Source organism: Sus scrofa, chromosome 9, assembly GCF_054392235.1.
Source record: "Sus scrofa isolate SSC_HxYL_T2T_F1_AM1 chromosome 9, Sscrofa_HxYL_maternal_Yorkshire_Landrace_v2.0, whole genome shotgun sequence".
NCBI classification, from domain to species: domain Eukaryota; kingdom Metazoa; phylum Chordata; class Mammalia; order Artiodactyla; family Suidae; genus Sus; species Sus scrofa.
In genome coordinates this window covers 53741075-53759312 of record NC_139391.1, presented here as the reverse complement: position 1 = coordinate 53759312, position 18238 = coordinate 53741075, and the positions used below count along the sequence as shown (strand labels likewise).

Here is an 18238-nt window from a genome sequence, read left to right as displayed (position 1 = left end):
GGCTCTCAACACCCCAGACATCCCCCTCGCTCCTCTGAGGCAGGGGTCCAGGTGGGTCCCACATCCCAGAAAAGGGAAACCAAGTCCCACCCCTCATGGATTCGGTCCCATGCCAGACCAGCCTCCTCCAGCTTCCCCTCCCTGTCCTCTCCCTCGTTCTGACCTAAGAAGGGCCAGCTCTGGGAGACAGACACATCTCCGCCCATTTTCTCCATGGACGTTCAGCTAGCTGTCTAAAAGGGTGATTCACACTGGACAAACTGCAGTTAACTGTTCTCTCCTATCCAAGGCCTTCCCTAGGTTCTGGCAGCCGCCCAGCTCTCTATCATCAACCTCTCACGACTCCACCCATATAGGTCTGCTCAGGCCAGACTCCAGGGCCAGGGTGGGACCCAGATGCTCCATGAGGCCTCCTCCAGCCCTTGTAGACTCTGGCTGCATGCAAATAGTGTCCAAGCCCTCACGCCCAGGTGCATGGGGGAAACTCACTGTGGGCAGGCTGTTTGGATGGGAGCAGGGGAATGGGGAAGGTCTGATGGGTCAAAAAGAGGAGAGGTCAGCCTTGGGACCTACATGCCCTGAGTGGTGGCAGGGGCTGCCTGGGATGTTGGCCCCCGGAAGCTCTGACTGGAGCTCCTTCCACCTCCTCTCCTTTTCTGTCTCCAGTTTTTACTTCCCCATCCTAGACAAGGAGCCAGACCTCCAGGGGGAGATGGAGAGGATGCACAAAACCCCCCTAGTAAGGACAGGGCTGTGGGAGGGGAGGAGCTGCTACAGGCACAGAAACAGAGAGGTCCCCACGATCACAAATCCAGCCAAGGGCCATGTGTCTCAGTCACCCAGGGAGAAATTTCTGCAGCTCCCAAGGCCACACAAAGAGGCACAAGACAGCGCCAGTTTCTTCTATCCCTTCCCAGTTCCCCAGTGATCTGGATCGTAGGAATCCCTTGAGCACGGACTAAAAATACAGGTTGCAGGGCCCTGGCCTGTGATTGCTTCAGCCAGCCAGGGGGGAGACCTGGGCCGGGTATTTTCGCAAGCAGCCCACGTGACTCTTTTGATGGCTCAGAAAACAGAAGGAAGCACTAGGGTTTGTGCTCGCTTGGGGATAAATGAAACATCTCAAATTATTTTTCCAGGGTGGGAACCACATCTGGACAATGTCCAGCTTCTGTTACAGATCAGAAATAGATTAGCCTGAATCCTGTCCCATTACAGAGTCAACACTCTGCTCCCAGGGGCCTTCCCCAGGCTCCACCCTGAGTCACAAACACCCACGGATGAAAGTCTTGAGGGGACGAGAAAGCCAGGTTGGGGGAGGGTAGAGGGCTGGGGACTGGAGTGAGATCTTCTCAGCAGGGCCAGGAGACTCATCTCTGAATCCCAGGGTGGGTGGAGGATGGCCCTGGCCAGTAAAGAAACGTTCCAGATTTGTCACCAGAAGACCTGGATGAAAGTCAAGACCTATCACCCAGAGTGGGCCACCTTCCTGACCTCCCCTCGGCAACAGCCACATCATTCCCCTCCACGGGATCCTGATCTCTAACGAGCACAGCTACTTACTCACTTGCTTTCTGTCTCCCCCACTGAACATAAGGGGAGGAATCAGGTCTTCCTTATTCCCAGCTGTAGCCCCAGCACCCAGCGCACTGCCTGACACCACAGCCAGTGTTCGGCAAGTACTGACTGAAAGGCATGTTGGGGTGTCTCGAGAAAGTCATTTTCCCCTTTCTGACTGTCAGTTCCTTTGGGCGGTAAAACTGGGAAGTTGGCCTAAGAAATGCTTATGACTCAAAACGATGTATCGCATCAGCAGCCCGGGCCTCACCAGGGACATTCTTAGAAATGTGGCCTCTTAGCATCCCCCACCCCAGATGCACAAATTAGAACCTGCATTTGAATACCATCCCCCGATGATTCACATGCACCCTCAAGCTTAAAGCACTTGTTCTTGACCTTGGCTGAAGAGGAGAATTGCAGCATCTGGGTCCCGTACCTGAGAATTCTGACTTAGCTGGTCTGGCCCGGCGCTGGAATGTGTTCAAGCACCCTGGGCAATTCCAACCGAACCAAGGCTGAGAACCACTGGTCCAGATAATGGCGAAAACAGGCCCTGCGGACTCTGATGTGCACATTCTGACTCAGCGGGTGGGGTGGGCCCGCATTCTAACCAGCTCCCAGTGGTGCCCTGCTGCCCGGCGGAGACCACGCTTTGAGCTGCAAGACTCCAAAGCAGATCCCTCCGGCGCTCACATGCATCCTCTCCCACCCTCCGTGCTCCCCACCCTCCTCTCCTATCAGGATTTAGTCATCGTGCTCCCATCTGTGGTTATGGCACAGGCTGCACAAGGCGCGCCTGAGACACTGAAGCATTTGCAGACATCTGGGCCCCAGTCTCCAAGAAGCTCATGTAATTGGTTGGGGGCAGGGCCCAGGCATTGGCCAGTTAAAAAAACCAACCAAACCAAAAAACCTCACCTTTCTTATGATTCTAACATGCTGCCAGGCTGGAGAACAATACAGAGAGTGTGACCTTCGGTAACTGAGGGTCAAGGACGCAGCCGCCCTCACAGGCCCGACCTCGATGCAGGAGAGACCTTTGGTGACCAAAGGGGACAGATCCCATGCAACAAGACAATGACTCTTTTTTGACCTCTTCCCAGATAAAGTTCTCCACTTTCTTCCTAAACTGTGTTGGCGTTGTGCTAAGAAGACAGGCCAGTTCAGGAGTCTTCTCCGAGAGATACCCAAGGATTTAATTGGCCCACCCGTCCCCTCAGCATCACTCAGCCCCCTGACATTCCAGCAGCACAGGCTTCTCAGGCCAGCTGCTGCCCCAGGACAGCTGGGAGCCCTCTCTCAGCAGCGGCCCCATATCACTGACAGCCCCTGGGAATAGAAGGACAGGAGACAAGTCACAGCAGGGTACCTGGGTGGGAGAACAGGAATCTGATCTGCCAATGTTCAAGATGTACCAACCACTCCCTGCCACCAGCTGCCAAGGAGACCAGCTCCCCCGACCACGAGGTGACACCGACCCCAAGGCAGGAAGGCCATGTGCCCTCCCAGTGCTCCGCCAGGAACCCTGATGTCCATGGCTGAAGGGAGGCTGCTGGTCACTGCCACGGAACTCGTTGAAAGGGCAGAACTGGGGGATGGGGTGAAGCACTGGCACTCAGCCTCACAGCCAGAAAGCACTCAGTAGGTACCCGCTGTACCAAGAGGAATGGGAGTGGATGTCACCCATGGGCACAGCACAATGCCACACTCTCTCTGAGCCCTGGGGCCCATCAAAGGGATATGGATTAATGTTCCTGAGAAGGAGGATGGGAAAACCAGTGGGGCAGAAGCACAGGCTCTGTTCTTACTGCTTCAGAGACCTTCTGCAAGGCACGTCATCAAAGTCACTGCTCCTCAGTTCCCAGGGGCAAACCCGGAGCTGCCTGCCTGCCACCTCTAGACTCACCCGTCACTCTTGCTCCCTAACTTCCACCTGGACACAGAATCCCTGCCACCTTTGCAGCACTGTCCCCAACCAGTGGTGGCCTTCTGCCTTACTTCTCCCATCTCTCCCTCCTCCTCCACTCCCTCTGCTTAGAAACACTGAAACAAACAAAACCCCTCTCTGCGTCCATCTCTTCCTCAAGCTGCCTCTGCATCTCCATCTTGACCTCCAGTGGTCCAGCTCTTTAATCTGTGCTATATCCGCACTTCCCACTCCACCCTCTACCCTACGCTGCCCCTGATTCCCACCCTGATTTTTACGCTGAAATTGCTCCTGCCAAAGCTGGCAGTGGCCTCCTACTCGTCAAACCTGAGAAAGGTCGATTTTCACCCTTCTACTCAAGACTCTCCCCCCAGGTTTCCTCCTACCTCGGTGCTGGCCTCTGCGCTGGCTCCACTTCGTTTAAGTGCCAGCATTCTCCAGGGAGCTGCCCTTGCACCTCTGCTCTTCCTCTGCCTGTTTGCACAGGACAAGTTCATTCATTTTCAGCAGCTTAACTACTACTCAAATGGTGATGAGTCAAGCTCTTCTACAGCTCTGTAATTTCTCTCCCAGATCCCATTCTAATATTTCTAATTTTCTACTGCACATCCTCCCTAGATGATCTTAAGTTCTTAAAACTTAAAACATGTCCCAAACTGGATGCATCTCCCCCCACACCCCCCAACCCCCACATTATCATCAGCTCATCCTTCCAACGTCTCCCTCACCGTCACACCATCCCGACTGCACACTATCCATTCCAACCTCATTTCCTCCTTCCAGCAAATGCTTGCTGAACTCCTACTAAATGCCTGCCATTGTGGGAGGCACTGGGGAGTTTACAAAATGCAGAGTTCCCATTGTGGCGCAGCGGAAACAAATCCGACTAGGAACCATGAGGTTGTGGGTTTGATCCCTGGTGCACATGCAGCCCTAAAAAAAAAAAGTTTTGTAAAACTTGGTGCAGCATGAAGGCCACATAGTCTAGAGCCTCAGAAGTGCTTGGAACTCAGCCTTCATCTCCTCTTCTAAAGCCAGAGATTGATTCCAGAGCCCACGTCAATTTACCCCCTTCCTAACTGGTCTCTATACCACAAGTCTTTGCTCACTGCTGAAGCCCCTTCTTTGGAACTGCCAGCATGGATCTTTCTAAGAAACAATTTGGACCAAACTTCCTTCCTGCTTCGATTGCTCCCCATTCCTTAAATGAAAAAAACCACAGCTGTTTTTTTTTTTTTTTTTTTCTTTTTAAGGCCACACCTGCGGCATATGGAAGTTCCCAGACTAGGGGCCGAATCAGAGCTGCAGCTGCACAGCCACAGCAATGCCAGATCCGAGTTGCATCTTTAGCTTATGCCGCAGCTTACAGCACCTTGGAATCCTTAACCCACGGAGTGAGGCCAGGGATCAAACCCTCATCCTCATGGATACCATGTTGGGTTTTTAACCAGCTAAGCCACAATGAGAACTCCGTAAAACCACAGCTTTTTAGAGGCAACCAAGGACCTTCAATCCCAGGCCACAAACCTTGAACTTGCATCTTCTACCTCCTCCCACGTGCATGCCAGAAACTGCCTCTTCTCCCACATCCCGGCCTCCGCACGGCCTTTCCTCTATCAGGAAGACCCGAGGCCCTCCCACCGTCAGCTTCAACAGTCTCTCTCTTCTCACAGCAGCGGCTCAAACGGCCCCTCCTCTATGAAGTCTTTTCCAACATTTCTAAGCAATGTTTTTCTTCCCACAAAATACTGTTTATATCCTGATTTTAGCACCTAACAGGCTGTAAAATGTTGTATTATATAATTACTATTTTCATGCCTGGCCTACTATCCTCTGACCTCTGAAATTGGAGGCCTGTTTATACCAAGAGTCATCAGGGTACACAGACTAGAGAAGATGCTTTATCACATAATAGAGCTTTATATCACAGTATTGTGTGTTTTCGTATCTAGCCCAGGAGACTATGACCTCTGTGGTCCAGGCCCACTTTATCTCCTCAGACATGACTCTAATGCCTAGAGCACACAGATGTTTTTATTTTCTTACTTTATTTTAAGTTTTATTGACGTCTAGTTGATTTACAAGGCTGTGATCATCTCTGCTGAACAACAAAGTGACCTAGTCATACATACACATATCCATTTTCTCTCAGATTCTTTTCCCACATAGATTATCACAGAATACTGGGTTTTATAAACATCTGACACACAAATAACACGATGAGATTCGAACTGTATGACATCCCTTACGGATCCTGAAATGCATTATGCATTTACTATGTGCAACATCGGGGGGCGGGGGGGGGGGTCTCAACCTCACTGCCATTGCTTTGGGGACCAGATAAGTCATTGTCTGGGGGCGCTGTCCCGTGCACCCTAGGATGGTCACCAGCATCTTTGACCTCTACCCACTAGATACCAGAGAGAACCCCGCTCCCCAGTTCTGACAACCGGAATGCCTCCAGACATGACAAAGCATTGAGAGCTACTCTGCAAGACACTTTTAAGGGCCGTCCAAGTATGATCTCAACCCTAGGAGTTAAACACTATTATTACCTCCTTTTCAGAGACAGAGAAGTGAAGGGGGGAAAAGGGTCAGCAACTTGCCCAGGGATGCAGAGCTAGCGAGGAGCTCAGCTCCAGAGCCCACACTCCTAACCCCTGCCCCCTACCGCCCCTAAAGCATCCTGTGAAGACGCCAAGATCCTGGAAAGCCCACCTGCCGGCCTCTGGAGCAACCAGAGGAAGTCACCCTCCATCACATCTAAGTCCTTCAAAGGTGTTCAAGAGCTAAGAGGAGCCTCCCTCACTGCCTCCCAAGCAGACATCCCAAGAGACACAGCCTCTGCCCGCCTTGGCCCTGGCTCCCCGCCAGTGTATCGTCAATGCCCACAGCTGTATTCGTGGGAATTGCTATTGCCCTCCATCTGGACACCAGATTTCCACTAATGCTGGCAAAGCCTGCACTCGCTTCCTCACAGGCATGCCGCTCCACTGGCACGGGACCAACACCCCTCGGCTGGTAAGCCAGGTCTCCGCGGGCCCTGAACTTGTGTGGCTACGCCGGCCGAACCAAAGAGCAGGATTGTGCTATACCTGCTTGCAAACATCTCACCTCAGGAATCACGGGCCACCTTTCCAGCCTGGCAAGGTGTATGAATCTCAGGGGCGCCAGCTAATCCACAGCGATTCCTCTCAGCTCAGAGTCCTCAGCCATTATTCCAGAGGGGGCCCAAGCTGGACAGTGAATTTATCATAACCAATACAATGGGGAGGTAAGGTGAGGGAGGATACAGACCACTGGAGGGTTTTTTTCCCCCTTCTTTTCTTTTTAGGGCCGCACCTGTAGCAAATGGAAGTTCCCAGGCCAGGGGTCGAATGGGAGGTGCAACTGCTTAAACCTACCCCACAAACACGGCCACACCAGATCCAAGTCAAATCTGCGATCTACACCACAGCTCGCGGCAACGCTGGATCCTTAACCCACTGAGTGAAGCCAGGGATTGAACCCACATCCTCACAAAGGCTATGTCGGGGTCTTAACCTGCTGAGCCACAGTGGGAACTCCTGGAGTTTTACTGTGTTATAATCAGCCACTTGCAGGTGCAAATGTTCAACTAATGGATCAGTCCTCTATATCACCTCTCCTCAGCTCAAGAAGTCTCCAAGGCTCCTGTCTACTGAGAGAGAAAGGCCAAGCCCTTGCTCTGTAAGGATGCCCAGGATGTGCTGGCCAGGACCTCTCTACTCTCCTTCCCCATTTCCCTCATTTGTTCTACTCAACTAACAGGGGCCTCACCATTCTTGATCGGGCTAGGCCCACTCCCTCCTCTGGGCCTTTGCACTGGCTGTTCCTTCAGCCTGGAATGCTTTTCCCCTAGACACAGCCTTGAGATCTACCCATTCAGCTCTTTATTCACCTTCTCCACCTCCAGTCAAAAAATCCCCCCACCCCACATTCGACATTTCAAATCCCCCTCCCCTGCTTGCAAAGAACCCTCTGGTTGTTTGGTACGCTACCGCATCACCAAAGTCTAGAACAGTGACTGGCACACAGTGGCTCTGGATAGAAATCTGCCGAATTAATCAATGGATCTATTCATTGAGAACGTCACTCCACAGAGCAGGCAGAGTAAGAGGGGAGAGGGTGGTAGCAATAGGCCAGACACCTACTCCAGCTTCTCTGGCCTGGCTCTTGGCCAGACACGGCCTGCACTGAGCCCTTGACTCATTCTGAACAGCACAGCATGATCTCAGCAGGCCCAGGAAGGAGCGAGCTGGTCTTGGTCTCAGGCTCATGTGAGGTGGCGCTGGGAAGAGTAATTGACCAGGTGCCTCAAGGCTCACCAGAGGGCAGATGGGCATCTCTCCAGGCATCTGAGCTTGGAGGAAAAGGGGCTAGAGCAGCTTCCCCCTGCAGCGCAGGAAGGCTCTCTCTTCCCCATCCTTGAGGTCCATAGGATACCTCCCCCCAACAAGCATCCCAAACAGCCCAGGGCTGCAGCCTCCTGTAAAAAAAACTTCTGTATTTCCACTTTCTCAGCTGCTGGTCACAAGACACCAGGGGGAACCACATGAAAATCACACTACTGGTATCTGCCTGGGTGGGGCAGGAGCTTTGAATTCCATTCTCCGCATAAGAAAGCTAGAGTGTTAGGATGGGGTAGGGTATCAACAGTACAGGTTCATGCCCAGAATAAATAAAGAAAAAAATCCAGTGTGGCCATAGGACCTGCCCCAGGCTCCTAGGCAGGGTTCCCTCCTCCCACCTCCCACCCAGGAGCCCGTGGATTTGGTCCCAAGGAGCCAAAGCTCAAGGCACCACAGGAACTGGGACTTGAACCCAGCTCACCACCAGTATGGCCAGTCCCCTTCCACTCTCTGGCCTCCAGAGACCCCCTCCTGAAGATGGTGGTCCACACTAGCATCTCCGGATCCCCGTCCAGTGAGGTAGCCCCGGCCTCATGTGGCTATGGAGCACTTGCAATGTGGCTGATCCACGTTGAGGAGTGCTGCCAGTGGGAAACATAAAACTGGATTTCAAAGACTCAGCACAAAAAAAAGGTAAACTATCACCTTAAAAATTATTTACGTTGAGGCCACAGCCAATCAGCGGCGTGTGTTTTCCCACTTCTGCAAAGCAGCAAAGCCTGGGCCCGGCCATGCTGCATCTGCCACTATTTTTAAAAATCATAATAATTTTTTAAATTATTGATATTGATTACACACTGAAATAATATTTTGTCTATATTGAGTTAAAATGGTAAAATTAACTTTACCGCCTTATTTTTACTTTTTAAAAATGTGGCTATCAGACACAACTTAGAATAGATTTACAAGGAGATCCTGCTGAATAGCATTGAGACCTTTGTCTAGATACTCATGTTGCAACAGAAGAAAGGGTGGGGGAAAAAATGTAATTGTAATGTATACATGTAAGGATAACCTGACCCCCTTGCTGTACAGTGGGAAAATAAAAAAAAAAATAAAATAAAAATCAGGAATTAAAAAAAAAATGTGGCTAAATTGAGAGTTCTCTTGTGGCTTAGTGGTTTAAAGATCCAGCATTGTCACTGCTGCAGCCCGGGTCACTGCTGTGTTGTGGGTTTGATCCCTAGTCTGGGAACTTCTGCGTGCTGTGGACGAAGCCAAGTAAATAAATAAACAAATGCAATGGGAGAAAATGTGGCTAAATTAACTTTTTTGGTTTTTGGCCCATGGCACATGGAAGTTCCCAGGCCAGGAATCAAATCTGAGCTTCAGCTGTGACTTACACCATGGCTGCAACAACACCAGATCCTTAACCCACTGTGCCAGGCCAAGGATCAAACCCAAGCCACTCTAGAGACAATGCTAGATCCTTAACCCACTGCACCACAGCAGGAACTCCTAAACTAACTTATTTTTAAATTTAAAATTACCTATGTGGCTTCCCTTTGTGGACCCCATTGCATTTCTCTCCCCCTCGCTCTCTCTCTCTTTTTTTTTGGGGGGGGGCGCTTTTTACAGCCACACCCGTGTAACATGGAAGTTCCCAGGCTAGGAGTCAAACTGGAGCTACAGCTGCTAGCCTGCAACACAGCCACAGCAACTCGGGATCCAAGCCGCATCTATGACCTACAGCACAGCTCACAGCAACGCCAGATCCTTTAACCCACTGAGGCCAGAGATCGAACTCACATCCCCATGGTTCCTAGTTGAGTTCATTACTACTGAACCAAAATGGGAACTCCCCCATTGCATTCCTATTGGATGGCGCAGGGCCAGTTTCCAAGGACCCACTGGAAGTCCCAGAAGTGTGTACGAAGGTGCACCTGCTTCTGGACTCCACTTCAAGAGGGCTACACCAGGCGGCTAGGAGGCCTGAGGAGGGACCCAGTCACCCTGTTTCACAGTGACAGTGAGCACCACCCCCAGATCACAAGTGCATCAGAGTTGAAAAGACCCTGTTCCCCCTGCCTCCATCCCCTCCCTGGTGGCACAGGTCAAGGTGACATTGCCACCTGATCCATCAGCCCAGCCTCCACTCTGCCCATACTCAACCCCTTCCCAACCTCATCATCTTGCCCAAGTGCCTGCCCAGGACTGGCTCGTGGCCCCATCCCGCACACCACCCCACCCGGGCCCACACAGATGGTGTGGTCAGCTAGCAAGCAGGTCACATGGCACTGCCTCCCCAGAGCCTTCTCTCCTCCCCTGGGCAAGAGCAGTGCCAGGGCACAGGTCTGCAGGACTGAACCCTGCCTTGGTCACTTGCCAGATTATGACTTTGGGAAAACTACTAAGCATCCCTAAGCCTCAGTTTCTCAATCTGTATAATGGAGTGAAGAGTTCCTACAGGTTTGATTGTGGTGTTTGGCAACCAGAACAACTGTAGGTAAAGCAACAAAGGAAACGCTTAGAAAGTTTGGCAATTCTCTTGCTTTGTGTGCTCAGTAGAATCCAACAGCTGCAACTGTGTGGCATGCGGGGTGGATTAAAACATCACTGAAAAAACTTTTTCAATCTGTTCCGTGAGCAAAAGCATAGCAGTAGGACTGAACCTTCCGCGGTGCAGAAGTGGAGAGTCGCTCAACTCAGGAAACCCTGAGGGGACCTTGAGGCCTCACTAGCACTTCTTAAACACCCCTCCCCTCCCCACAGATATGAATCTTAGTTCACAAGCCTCCATCTGCACCCAGGGCAAGGATGGAGGCAGGGTGGGGGCAAGGTCAGTGCCAACAGTTTCATGTCTGAGTCCTTGTCAGGGGGGTTGATGACAGTATAAATGTTGGGGGATCTGGACTCACTGTTGGGACCTAAGCCTAGGCCACTCCCCTCAGCCCCCTCCCCAGGGTCCTGGCACTCAGGCTTCTACGCTTCCTCCCGGCGCAGGGTCCCAGACCATCCGACCACTTCCACTGTCTGTCCTGTTCCACTGCTCTGTTTCATTTCCTCTGTAGTAAGTACACCACACTGTCTCTTGTACTCACGAGGTTGCAGGACCCAAGAAAGCAGGGCTTTCTTGTGGCCCACAGTATCCCCAGCACCACAGTTAATAACTGATGCGTGGCAGGTAATTGAGGAATATTGAAATGAACAGATGTCTAAACGAATGAGCAAATTAGCAGAACAAGTGTGAACAGACAGTTTCATCAAGTTAAAACATCCCAGACCTTTACCTTGCAATGACCTGGGCAAACAACATGCCAGGGGCTGGTGGGGTGCTCAGCTCAGGACATGGCAGAGCCAGCGAGTGCCAAACACATGCTGCTATGCTTACAAACACACCCTTATACCAAGAAGGTGTGGTTTCCGCAGAACTGGCTATCGTCATCTTTAAGTCACTTTAATCACTCCAAGGCTGCCAGACAACACTGCGGGCTGATGTCAATACCCCCTGTGGGGTCTCAGGAGAGCTACAGGCCTGGAGACACCCTATCGCCCAGAAAACCTCCCTTCCTCCCACTTGCTCAAGAAGGCCAGTCTGGGAGTTCCCACTGTGGCTCAGCAGATTATGAACCTGACCTGTATCCATGAGGACGCGTGTGCACTCCGTGGCCTCGCTCAGTCGGTTAAGAATCCAGTGTTGCTGTGAGTTGTGGTGTAGGTCACAGATGTGGCTCTGATCTGGCATTGCTGTGGCTGTGGAATAGGCCAGCAGCGGCAGCTGGCAGCACCGATTCAACCCCTGGCCTTGGAACTTCCATATACCACAGGTGCAGCCCTAAAAAGAAAAAAAAGAAGAAGAAGAAGAAGACCAGCCTGGGCTAAAACCTCAGCCAGCAATCCCCAAACACCCCGTGGCCTCCTGGAGGCAGAGGAAAGGGTCTGGACACAGAGCTGAGGTCCAACCCTGCCTCTGCAGCCCCAGGCCAGCTGCCCCTGGACAAGGTCCTAACTCTCTCAGGACCTCATATTCCTCATCTGTGAAATGGGAGTAGCAAGAACAAGCTCTGGGAGGCGTGTGAGCCTCAAAACACATCCCAGGATTGAAAGCCCACAGCCTTAGTCCCAGCAGGGCCCAGAGCAAGCACTCAGTGGCCCCCAGAAGCTGAAGGTGACTCCTGGTCTGGGCCTCCTCCCGTGCCCAGCACGAGGCAGCCCCTCTCCCCTCAGGCACTGCCCCAGCCCAGCCCAGGGAGGGGTCTACAGCGCCCACTTGCTACCACAAACACAACCACAACCGCACTCACCTCTCCTCCTGGCTGCTGTGCCCACTGCACACGGTACACGGGACACAAAGCTGCCTAGGGGGGCAGAGGGGCACTGCCATCCAGAATCTGCCTACACAAAACGTGAATCCCACGTACTAGTCAGGCTCGAGGTGTGCGGCTGGGGTGGGGAGAGCGATGAGGCTACACTGGAGAAGCCGCTCTCCCTTTCCAGTACAGCACCTCCTAGAAGGTGCCAGGCCCCTGATCAGACCCCTCTCCTGAGCAGTGCCTCCTCTGCAGAACAGAGGCAGTGGTATAGAGGTGAAGCGTTCTAGCCTTGGACAAGTCGGAGATGGCAAATAACAACAAATACCTGGCTCTATCAGTAATCCTTCAAATCCATAAGAAGACCAACAAACCAAAGAGAATAAAGCAAAGGACAGGAAAAGGCAAATCACAGCTTAAACCCATACACCCAATGAGCATGAAAAGATGTTCAACCTCACTAAGTGACCGGGGAAGACAGATTAAAAGCAAATCTCACTTTTTGCCCATTGCTGGCAGGAGTTCATTATCTAAAGGCCCAGAGGAGCAGTTCATGATATCTAGTAAGGCTGAAGGTGTGCAGACTCTTCAATCCAGCAGGTCCACGTCCAGGCATAGCCCAGAGTAGCCCACCCTTGTGTGTGTACACGCACTAAGGTTGTTTATGGCAGCCTTGTGGCAAAAGCAAAAGAATGGAAACATCTTAAATGGCCAAGAGCAGAGGGACAGCTGAAAAGACTGTGTATCATCACATAACTGAGTACTACCGAGCCACTTACACTGAAAAAAATTACTCTATAAGGACTACTTGGATAAACCTGATGTTTAAGTTTCTTAAAAAGATACCTATAGTATGATCTCGTTAACTTTATTTATTTTTATCTTTTTAATAGCTTTTATTTTTGTTTACTTATTTTTGCTTTTTAGGGCCGCACCCATAGCACATGGACGTTCCCAGGCTAGGGGGTGGAATCAGAGCTACAGCTGTCAGCTTACATCACAGCTCCTGTCAGCTCACAGGATCGCCGACCCATTAAGCAAGGCCGGGGATCAAACCGGCATCCTCAAGGATACTAGTCGGATTTGTTTCTGCTGTGCCACAACAGGAACTCCGGGTCTCGTTAACTTTAAAAACACACAGGACAAGACTATACATGTAGCATGTGAGCTAAAAGAATTTTTTAAAAAATGGAGGAATCACCCAACTTTTGGTGGCAATTACATTCTAGGAAGAGATAAAGTTGATTGGAATGGCTTGTGGCTTAGATCTAGTCTTCTAATATTTTATCTCTTGTAAAAGATCAGACATAATATGCAAAAACATGAACACTATAAATCTGGCTGACCATCCATGGGATCCTATTATCTTTCTTTCTTTTTTTTTTTAAGGGCCGCACCCATGGCATATGGAGGTTCCCAGGCTAGGGGTTGAATTGGAGCTGTAACTGCTGGCCTATACCACGGCCACACCAGATACAAGCCACTTCTGCGACCTACACCACAGCTCACAGCAATGCTGATCCTTAACCCACGGAGTGAGGCCAGGGATCAAACCTGTATCCTCACAGATACAAGTCAGGCTTGTTAACCACTGAGCCATGATGGGAACTCCCCTCTCTTTCGTATTTTGACAAGAGAGAGTACAGATTTCAGGAAAAAATTTTAGAAGCTATAAAAAAAAAAGATCAATTCAATAACAAAGACTTAAGGCGGTGGGCTGGGGATTTGGGATGGAAATGCTATAAAATTGGGTTGTGGTCATCGTTGTACAACTATAAATATAATAAAATTCATTGAATTAAAAAAACCACAAAGATTTAAGAAGCAGAGGGGGAGGGAGAAGGGGAGAGACAGAGAGAGAATGAACAGTTAAAAGATAAATGACAAATTAGGAAAAGCATCTCTGTAACATATATGTAACAAGCCAATGAACTCCCTTAGCCTCTAAAATGCTCACACAAATCATTAGGGAAACAAGTCAACAAATCAAACAGAGAAATGGGCAAGGGACACGAATGAGCAGTTTACGTACACAAGATAAGGGCATAGAGGAAATACTCGTTCTTCACTGATCTTAACAGCAAGGCTCAGAGCCCTGAGAGCCTATGGTGCTAGGGGAGGTGGGGAAAGAGGTCCTCCCACAGATCAGCAGGGGACTGAGGTGACCTTTCTGGAAACGACTTGGCAGAATCTGTCAGAATCCCCCATAGCCTGAGAATTCCATTGCCAGAAGTTTACCCTACAAAAAAGTCTGTTGTGCATGAACTTTCTATCAAGATCTTTACAGATAGCAACATTTGTGACAACAAAAGTTGGAAACAACTTGAAAATTTACTGAAAATCCACAAGGACCTGCTTAGACACATGACCACACAGATAATGGATGGAACGTCATGCAGCTGTGAAAAACAAGAGGCAAATCCATGCACACTGCCATGAAATGATCTCCCAAGCAAATGATGGGAGATGCTGCCTTACAAAAGGCAGGTGGAGAGCAGTTCTGTGTATCTATCTCCACTGTGCTTTATGTGTGTGTGTGTGTCTTTTTTTTTTTTAGGGCCATACCCACAGCACATGGAAGTTCCAGGTTAGGGGAAAGACTTGGAGCTGCAGCTACCAGCCTACATCACAGCCACAGCCACGCAGGATCCAAGCTGCATCTGCAACCTACACCACAGCTCACAGCAAACCGGATCCTTTAAACCAGTGAGAAAGGTCAGGGATCAAACCTGCATCCTCATGGATACTAGTCAGGTTCATTACTGCTGAGCCACAACAGGAACTCCTCCACTGTGCTTTTAACAAAAGACTTACATGCATATATGGATATGCCTCTACAGGAATAGATTATCCAAAGGATGCAGAAGAAACTCAGGGAGCAGGAGTCTGGAATGGGAGAAAGACTTTCTTTATATAGTATACTCTTTTATATGTTCAATATTTTTTAACTGGTGAGTGTGATACACTTTCAACTAAACTACTCAAGTGAAAAGAGAAGAGAGAACAAATAGGAATGTAAAATCTGGTGTCTCACACACCCAGACCTGAATTCCAGACAAACTACTTACTGGCTGCATAAGTATCGGACAAGTCACCTCTCTGGATCTCAAGTTTTCTTTTGGGTCAAATGGAGATAAAAACAGGGCACTTCCTCCTAGGGTGGCTGGACCTGCCAGGTAAGAGGAGCTCTAAGGTCGTTACCATGGAGACGTGAAAGCAGCCGGTCTCAGGCTCCAGACCATGCATCGCCTTTCCCTCTCCAGAGCCCTTCTCGTCTCTCTTTGTGACCCACTCTACAGAAGGGGAAAGGGCAGGGGCAGGGCCACCAGGCACAGCTATGCACACACCGGGGGTGCATGGCCTGACCGGGGGTCGGGGGAGAGTGCGGGCTGAAATCTAGCCCTCCCTCGGCTTGTCAAACCATTACCCTGGTGCAGGGCTGTGTCCAACTGCAGGGGTCATTTATTCGGCTTTCCTTACATAAAGGCTCTGTATGGGCTGGCAGCAACACCACCTAGAGCCGAGCAGTTTAATCCTCCTCTGCTCTCCGTGCCAAGTTGTAAAGAGCCCAATGCAAAGATCCGGGTGTGCACAGGTCAGGGGTTGCCCTGGGAGAGCTGGCAGACTCAGCCCATCTGTATTCACCTTTCTGTGGGTCATTTCCTCTGAACTCATAAAGATACCTTTTTACTAGCAGAGGGAGTTTCCAGGAAACTGAGTCCTGCCACCGTTGGCCCATCGGTACCCACTTCCTAAACCTCAGGCAGTGTAAGCTCATGCTCTAAATGAGGTCACACTGAGGACTAACCCTGTGTGGGGCCAGGAGGGGACACCTCCCTTCTCCCCTGCTTGCTTCTCAGGAGGGGTTGTCAGGAAAAAAAATCCCCGTCCCAAGGCAGGCTGGGGTCCCGAGGCCTCCAGGGACACAGTGAGGCTGGGCAGTACAGTGGAAACAGAGGCCCACAGGGACCGCCGCGGGCACTGCCCCTCAGCAGGAAACAAGGTAATAGGCCTGTGCTGTGGAGTGGACACCTGGGGCAAAGAGACACCTGTCAGTCACAGAGATAAGTAAGAAAACGTGAGGATGAAACACAAGATGAGGTCCACAGAACAGGGCAGCGGAGCAGAGAGAGGGGCCTCTGGGGGATTGCAATTCGGCAGATCCCTGAGGGGCTGGCTCTTGACCTCAGGCCTAACTGAGAGGCAGCTGTGCAAAGAGAGGGGCAGTGGGGGAGCGGAAGCTCCAGCCCTCCAAACCAGGGCAAAGACCCTGAGGCTTGGTGGGTGTCAGTAACAAATCTGAAGTAGAGTTCCCGTTGTGGCCCAGCGGTAATGAACCTGACTAGTGCCCATGAGGATATCTGTTCAATCCCTGGCCTCGCGCAGTGGGTTAAGGATCCGGCGTTGCTGTGAGCTATGGTGTAGGTTGAAGATGTGGCTCGGATCCAGTATGGCTGTGGCTGTGGCGTGGGCTGGCAGCTACAGCTCTGATTCGACCCCTAGCCTGGGAACCTCCATATGCCCTCAAGAGACGACCAAAAAAAAAAAAAAGAAAGAAAGAAAAGAAAGCAAGTCCGAAGTGACTGGAGACAGGGAAGAAGAGCCAATGCTGGTGCCAGGGAGACTCCTGGGGGCTAAGACTTCACAGGCCACCCTGGGAGCCTGGACATTAGTCACAGTCCCTTGAGAAGTCACTGGAAGGTATGAACAAAGGACTGAAACTCTGGATTCATTTTTAAAATATCCCTGGGCAGCTGCAGCTCAGATTCCATCCCAGGCCCCAGAACTTCCATATGTCGTGAGTGTAGTAAAAAAAAAATTGTTTTTAATAAATTTAAAAATAAATAAAGATCCCTGGGGCTTTTCTGCAGTTCTTATGCATCATCTTATTCAATTTTTAAAACACTCTATGTGGTAGTCCTCTTTCATTCTGATTTACAAAGGAGGAAACAGGCTCAGAGAGATACATGAAGGGTCCTGAGGTCTCCAGAAATAAAGAATTCAAGCAGGCTGAACGGATCAGAAGCCCCACACCCTGCAGCACCCATGAATTGAGAGAAGCTGTCTAGGGTCGATCTAGACAAGGTCCTGCATCTCTGGGGCCTCAGATTTCTCATCTGTGAAATGGGAGTAGCAAGAACAAGCTCTGGGAGGCGTGTGAGCCTCAAAACACATCCCAGGATTGAAAGCCCACAGCCTTAGTCCCAGCAGGGCCCAGAGCAAGCACTCAGTGGCCCCCAGAAGCTGAAGGTGACTCCTGGTCTGGGCCTCCTCCTGTGCCCAGCACAAGACAGCCCCTCTCCCTTCAGGCACTGCCCCAGCCCAGCCCAGGGAGAGGTCTACAGCGCCCACCTGCTACCACAACCACAACCACACTCACCTCTCCTCCTGGCCGCTGTGCCTACTGCACACGGTACACAGGACACACAGCCAGGGCGGGGTGGGGTAGGGAGGGCACTGCCATCCAGACTCTGCCTACACAAAATATGGATCCCACATACTATGCAGGCTCAGGGGTGTGCTGCAGGCCTCTCTGGAGAAGCTGCTCTCTCTGGTACAGCACCTTCTAGAGAAGATGCTAGACCCCTGATCTGCCCACCTGGAGCCATCCCAAGGGGCGTGGCCACAGACCCCCTGCCGGCACAGAGCCCAGCCCCACCCCCACCCCGAGCGGCCCCTCCTCCCATAGCACCTCTGGAGCAGTGCCCTCACCTGTGCAACACCCCACTTCCAGTGCAGTGTGCCCTCTGCTAGTTAAAGTCCCCTCTCCAGAGCCAGTACTCCCAAAGTCCCCAAGCAAGGAGGGTACAGGGCAAAGTTCAGTCCTGGGATCCCCACAGAGGTGGATGAAATTCCAGCTCTGGCCCATGACGGGTGGCTATGGGCATGGCAATGTTTGGGAGCATCTGGGAGCAGGGATTCAGGCACAGAAACCACTGTCCCCCGGCCTCTAGCTCCAGCAGGACTCTCACTTCTGCGGGACCTAAGCCCCCCTCCTTCCCTCGCAGGAACACCTGACCAGCCCTGCAACACACACGGGCCTGCAAGGGTGCTTCTGGGAATAGGAGGCT

The 18238-nt window shown here is 51.2% G+C and overlaps 1 protein-coding gene across 27 annotated transcripts in view; it reads right to left on the bottom strand.

Annotated features, from left to right (window-relative positions):
* The window catches only part of ST3GAL4 (ST3 beta-galactoside alpha-2,3-sialyltransferase 4), a 1054305-nt gene that overhangs the window by 8612 nt on the left and 1027455 nt on the right, over positions 1 to 18238 (bottom strand). For 4 of the 27 annotated variants that reach the window (XM_084974498.1, XM_084974494.1, XM_084974496.1 and 1 more), the window contains exon 3: positions 3874 to 3961. The exons of 20 other annotated variants lie outside the window; for them this stretch is intronic. In XM_084974498.1, coding sequence (XP_084830624.1) covers positions 3874 to 3961 — 88 coding nt within the window. Of the gene's footprint in view, positions 1 to 90; positions 161 to 3873; positions 3962 to 5014; positions 5075 to 17547; positions 17565 to 18238 lie in introns of those variants that run through there. 3 more of the 27 variants (XM_084974504.1, XM_021102149.2, XM_021102158.2) reach the window with 3 other exon arrangements.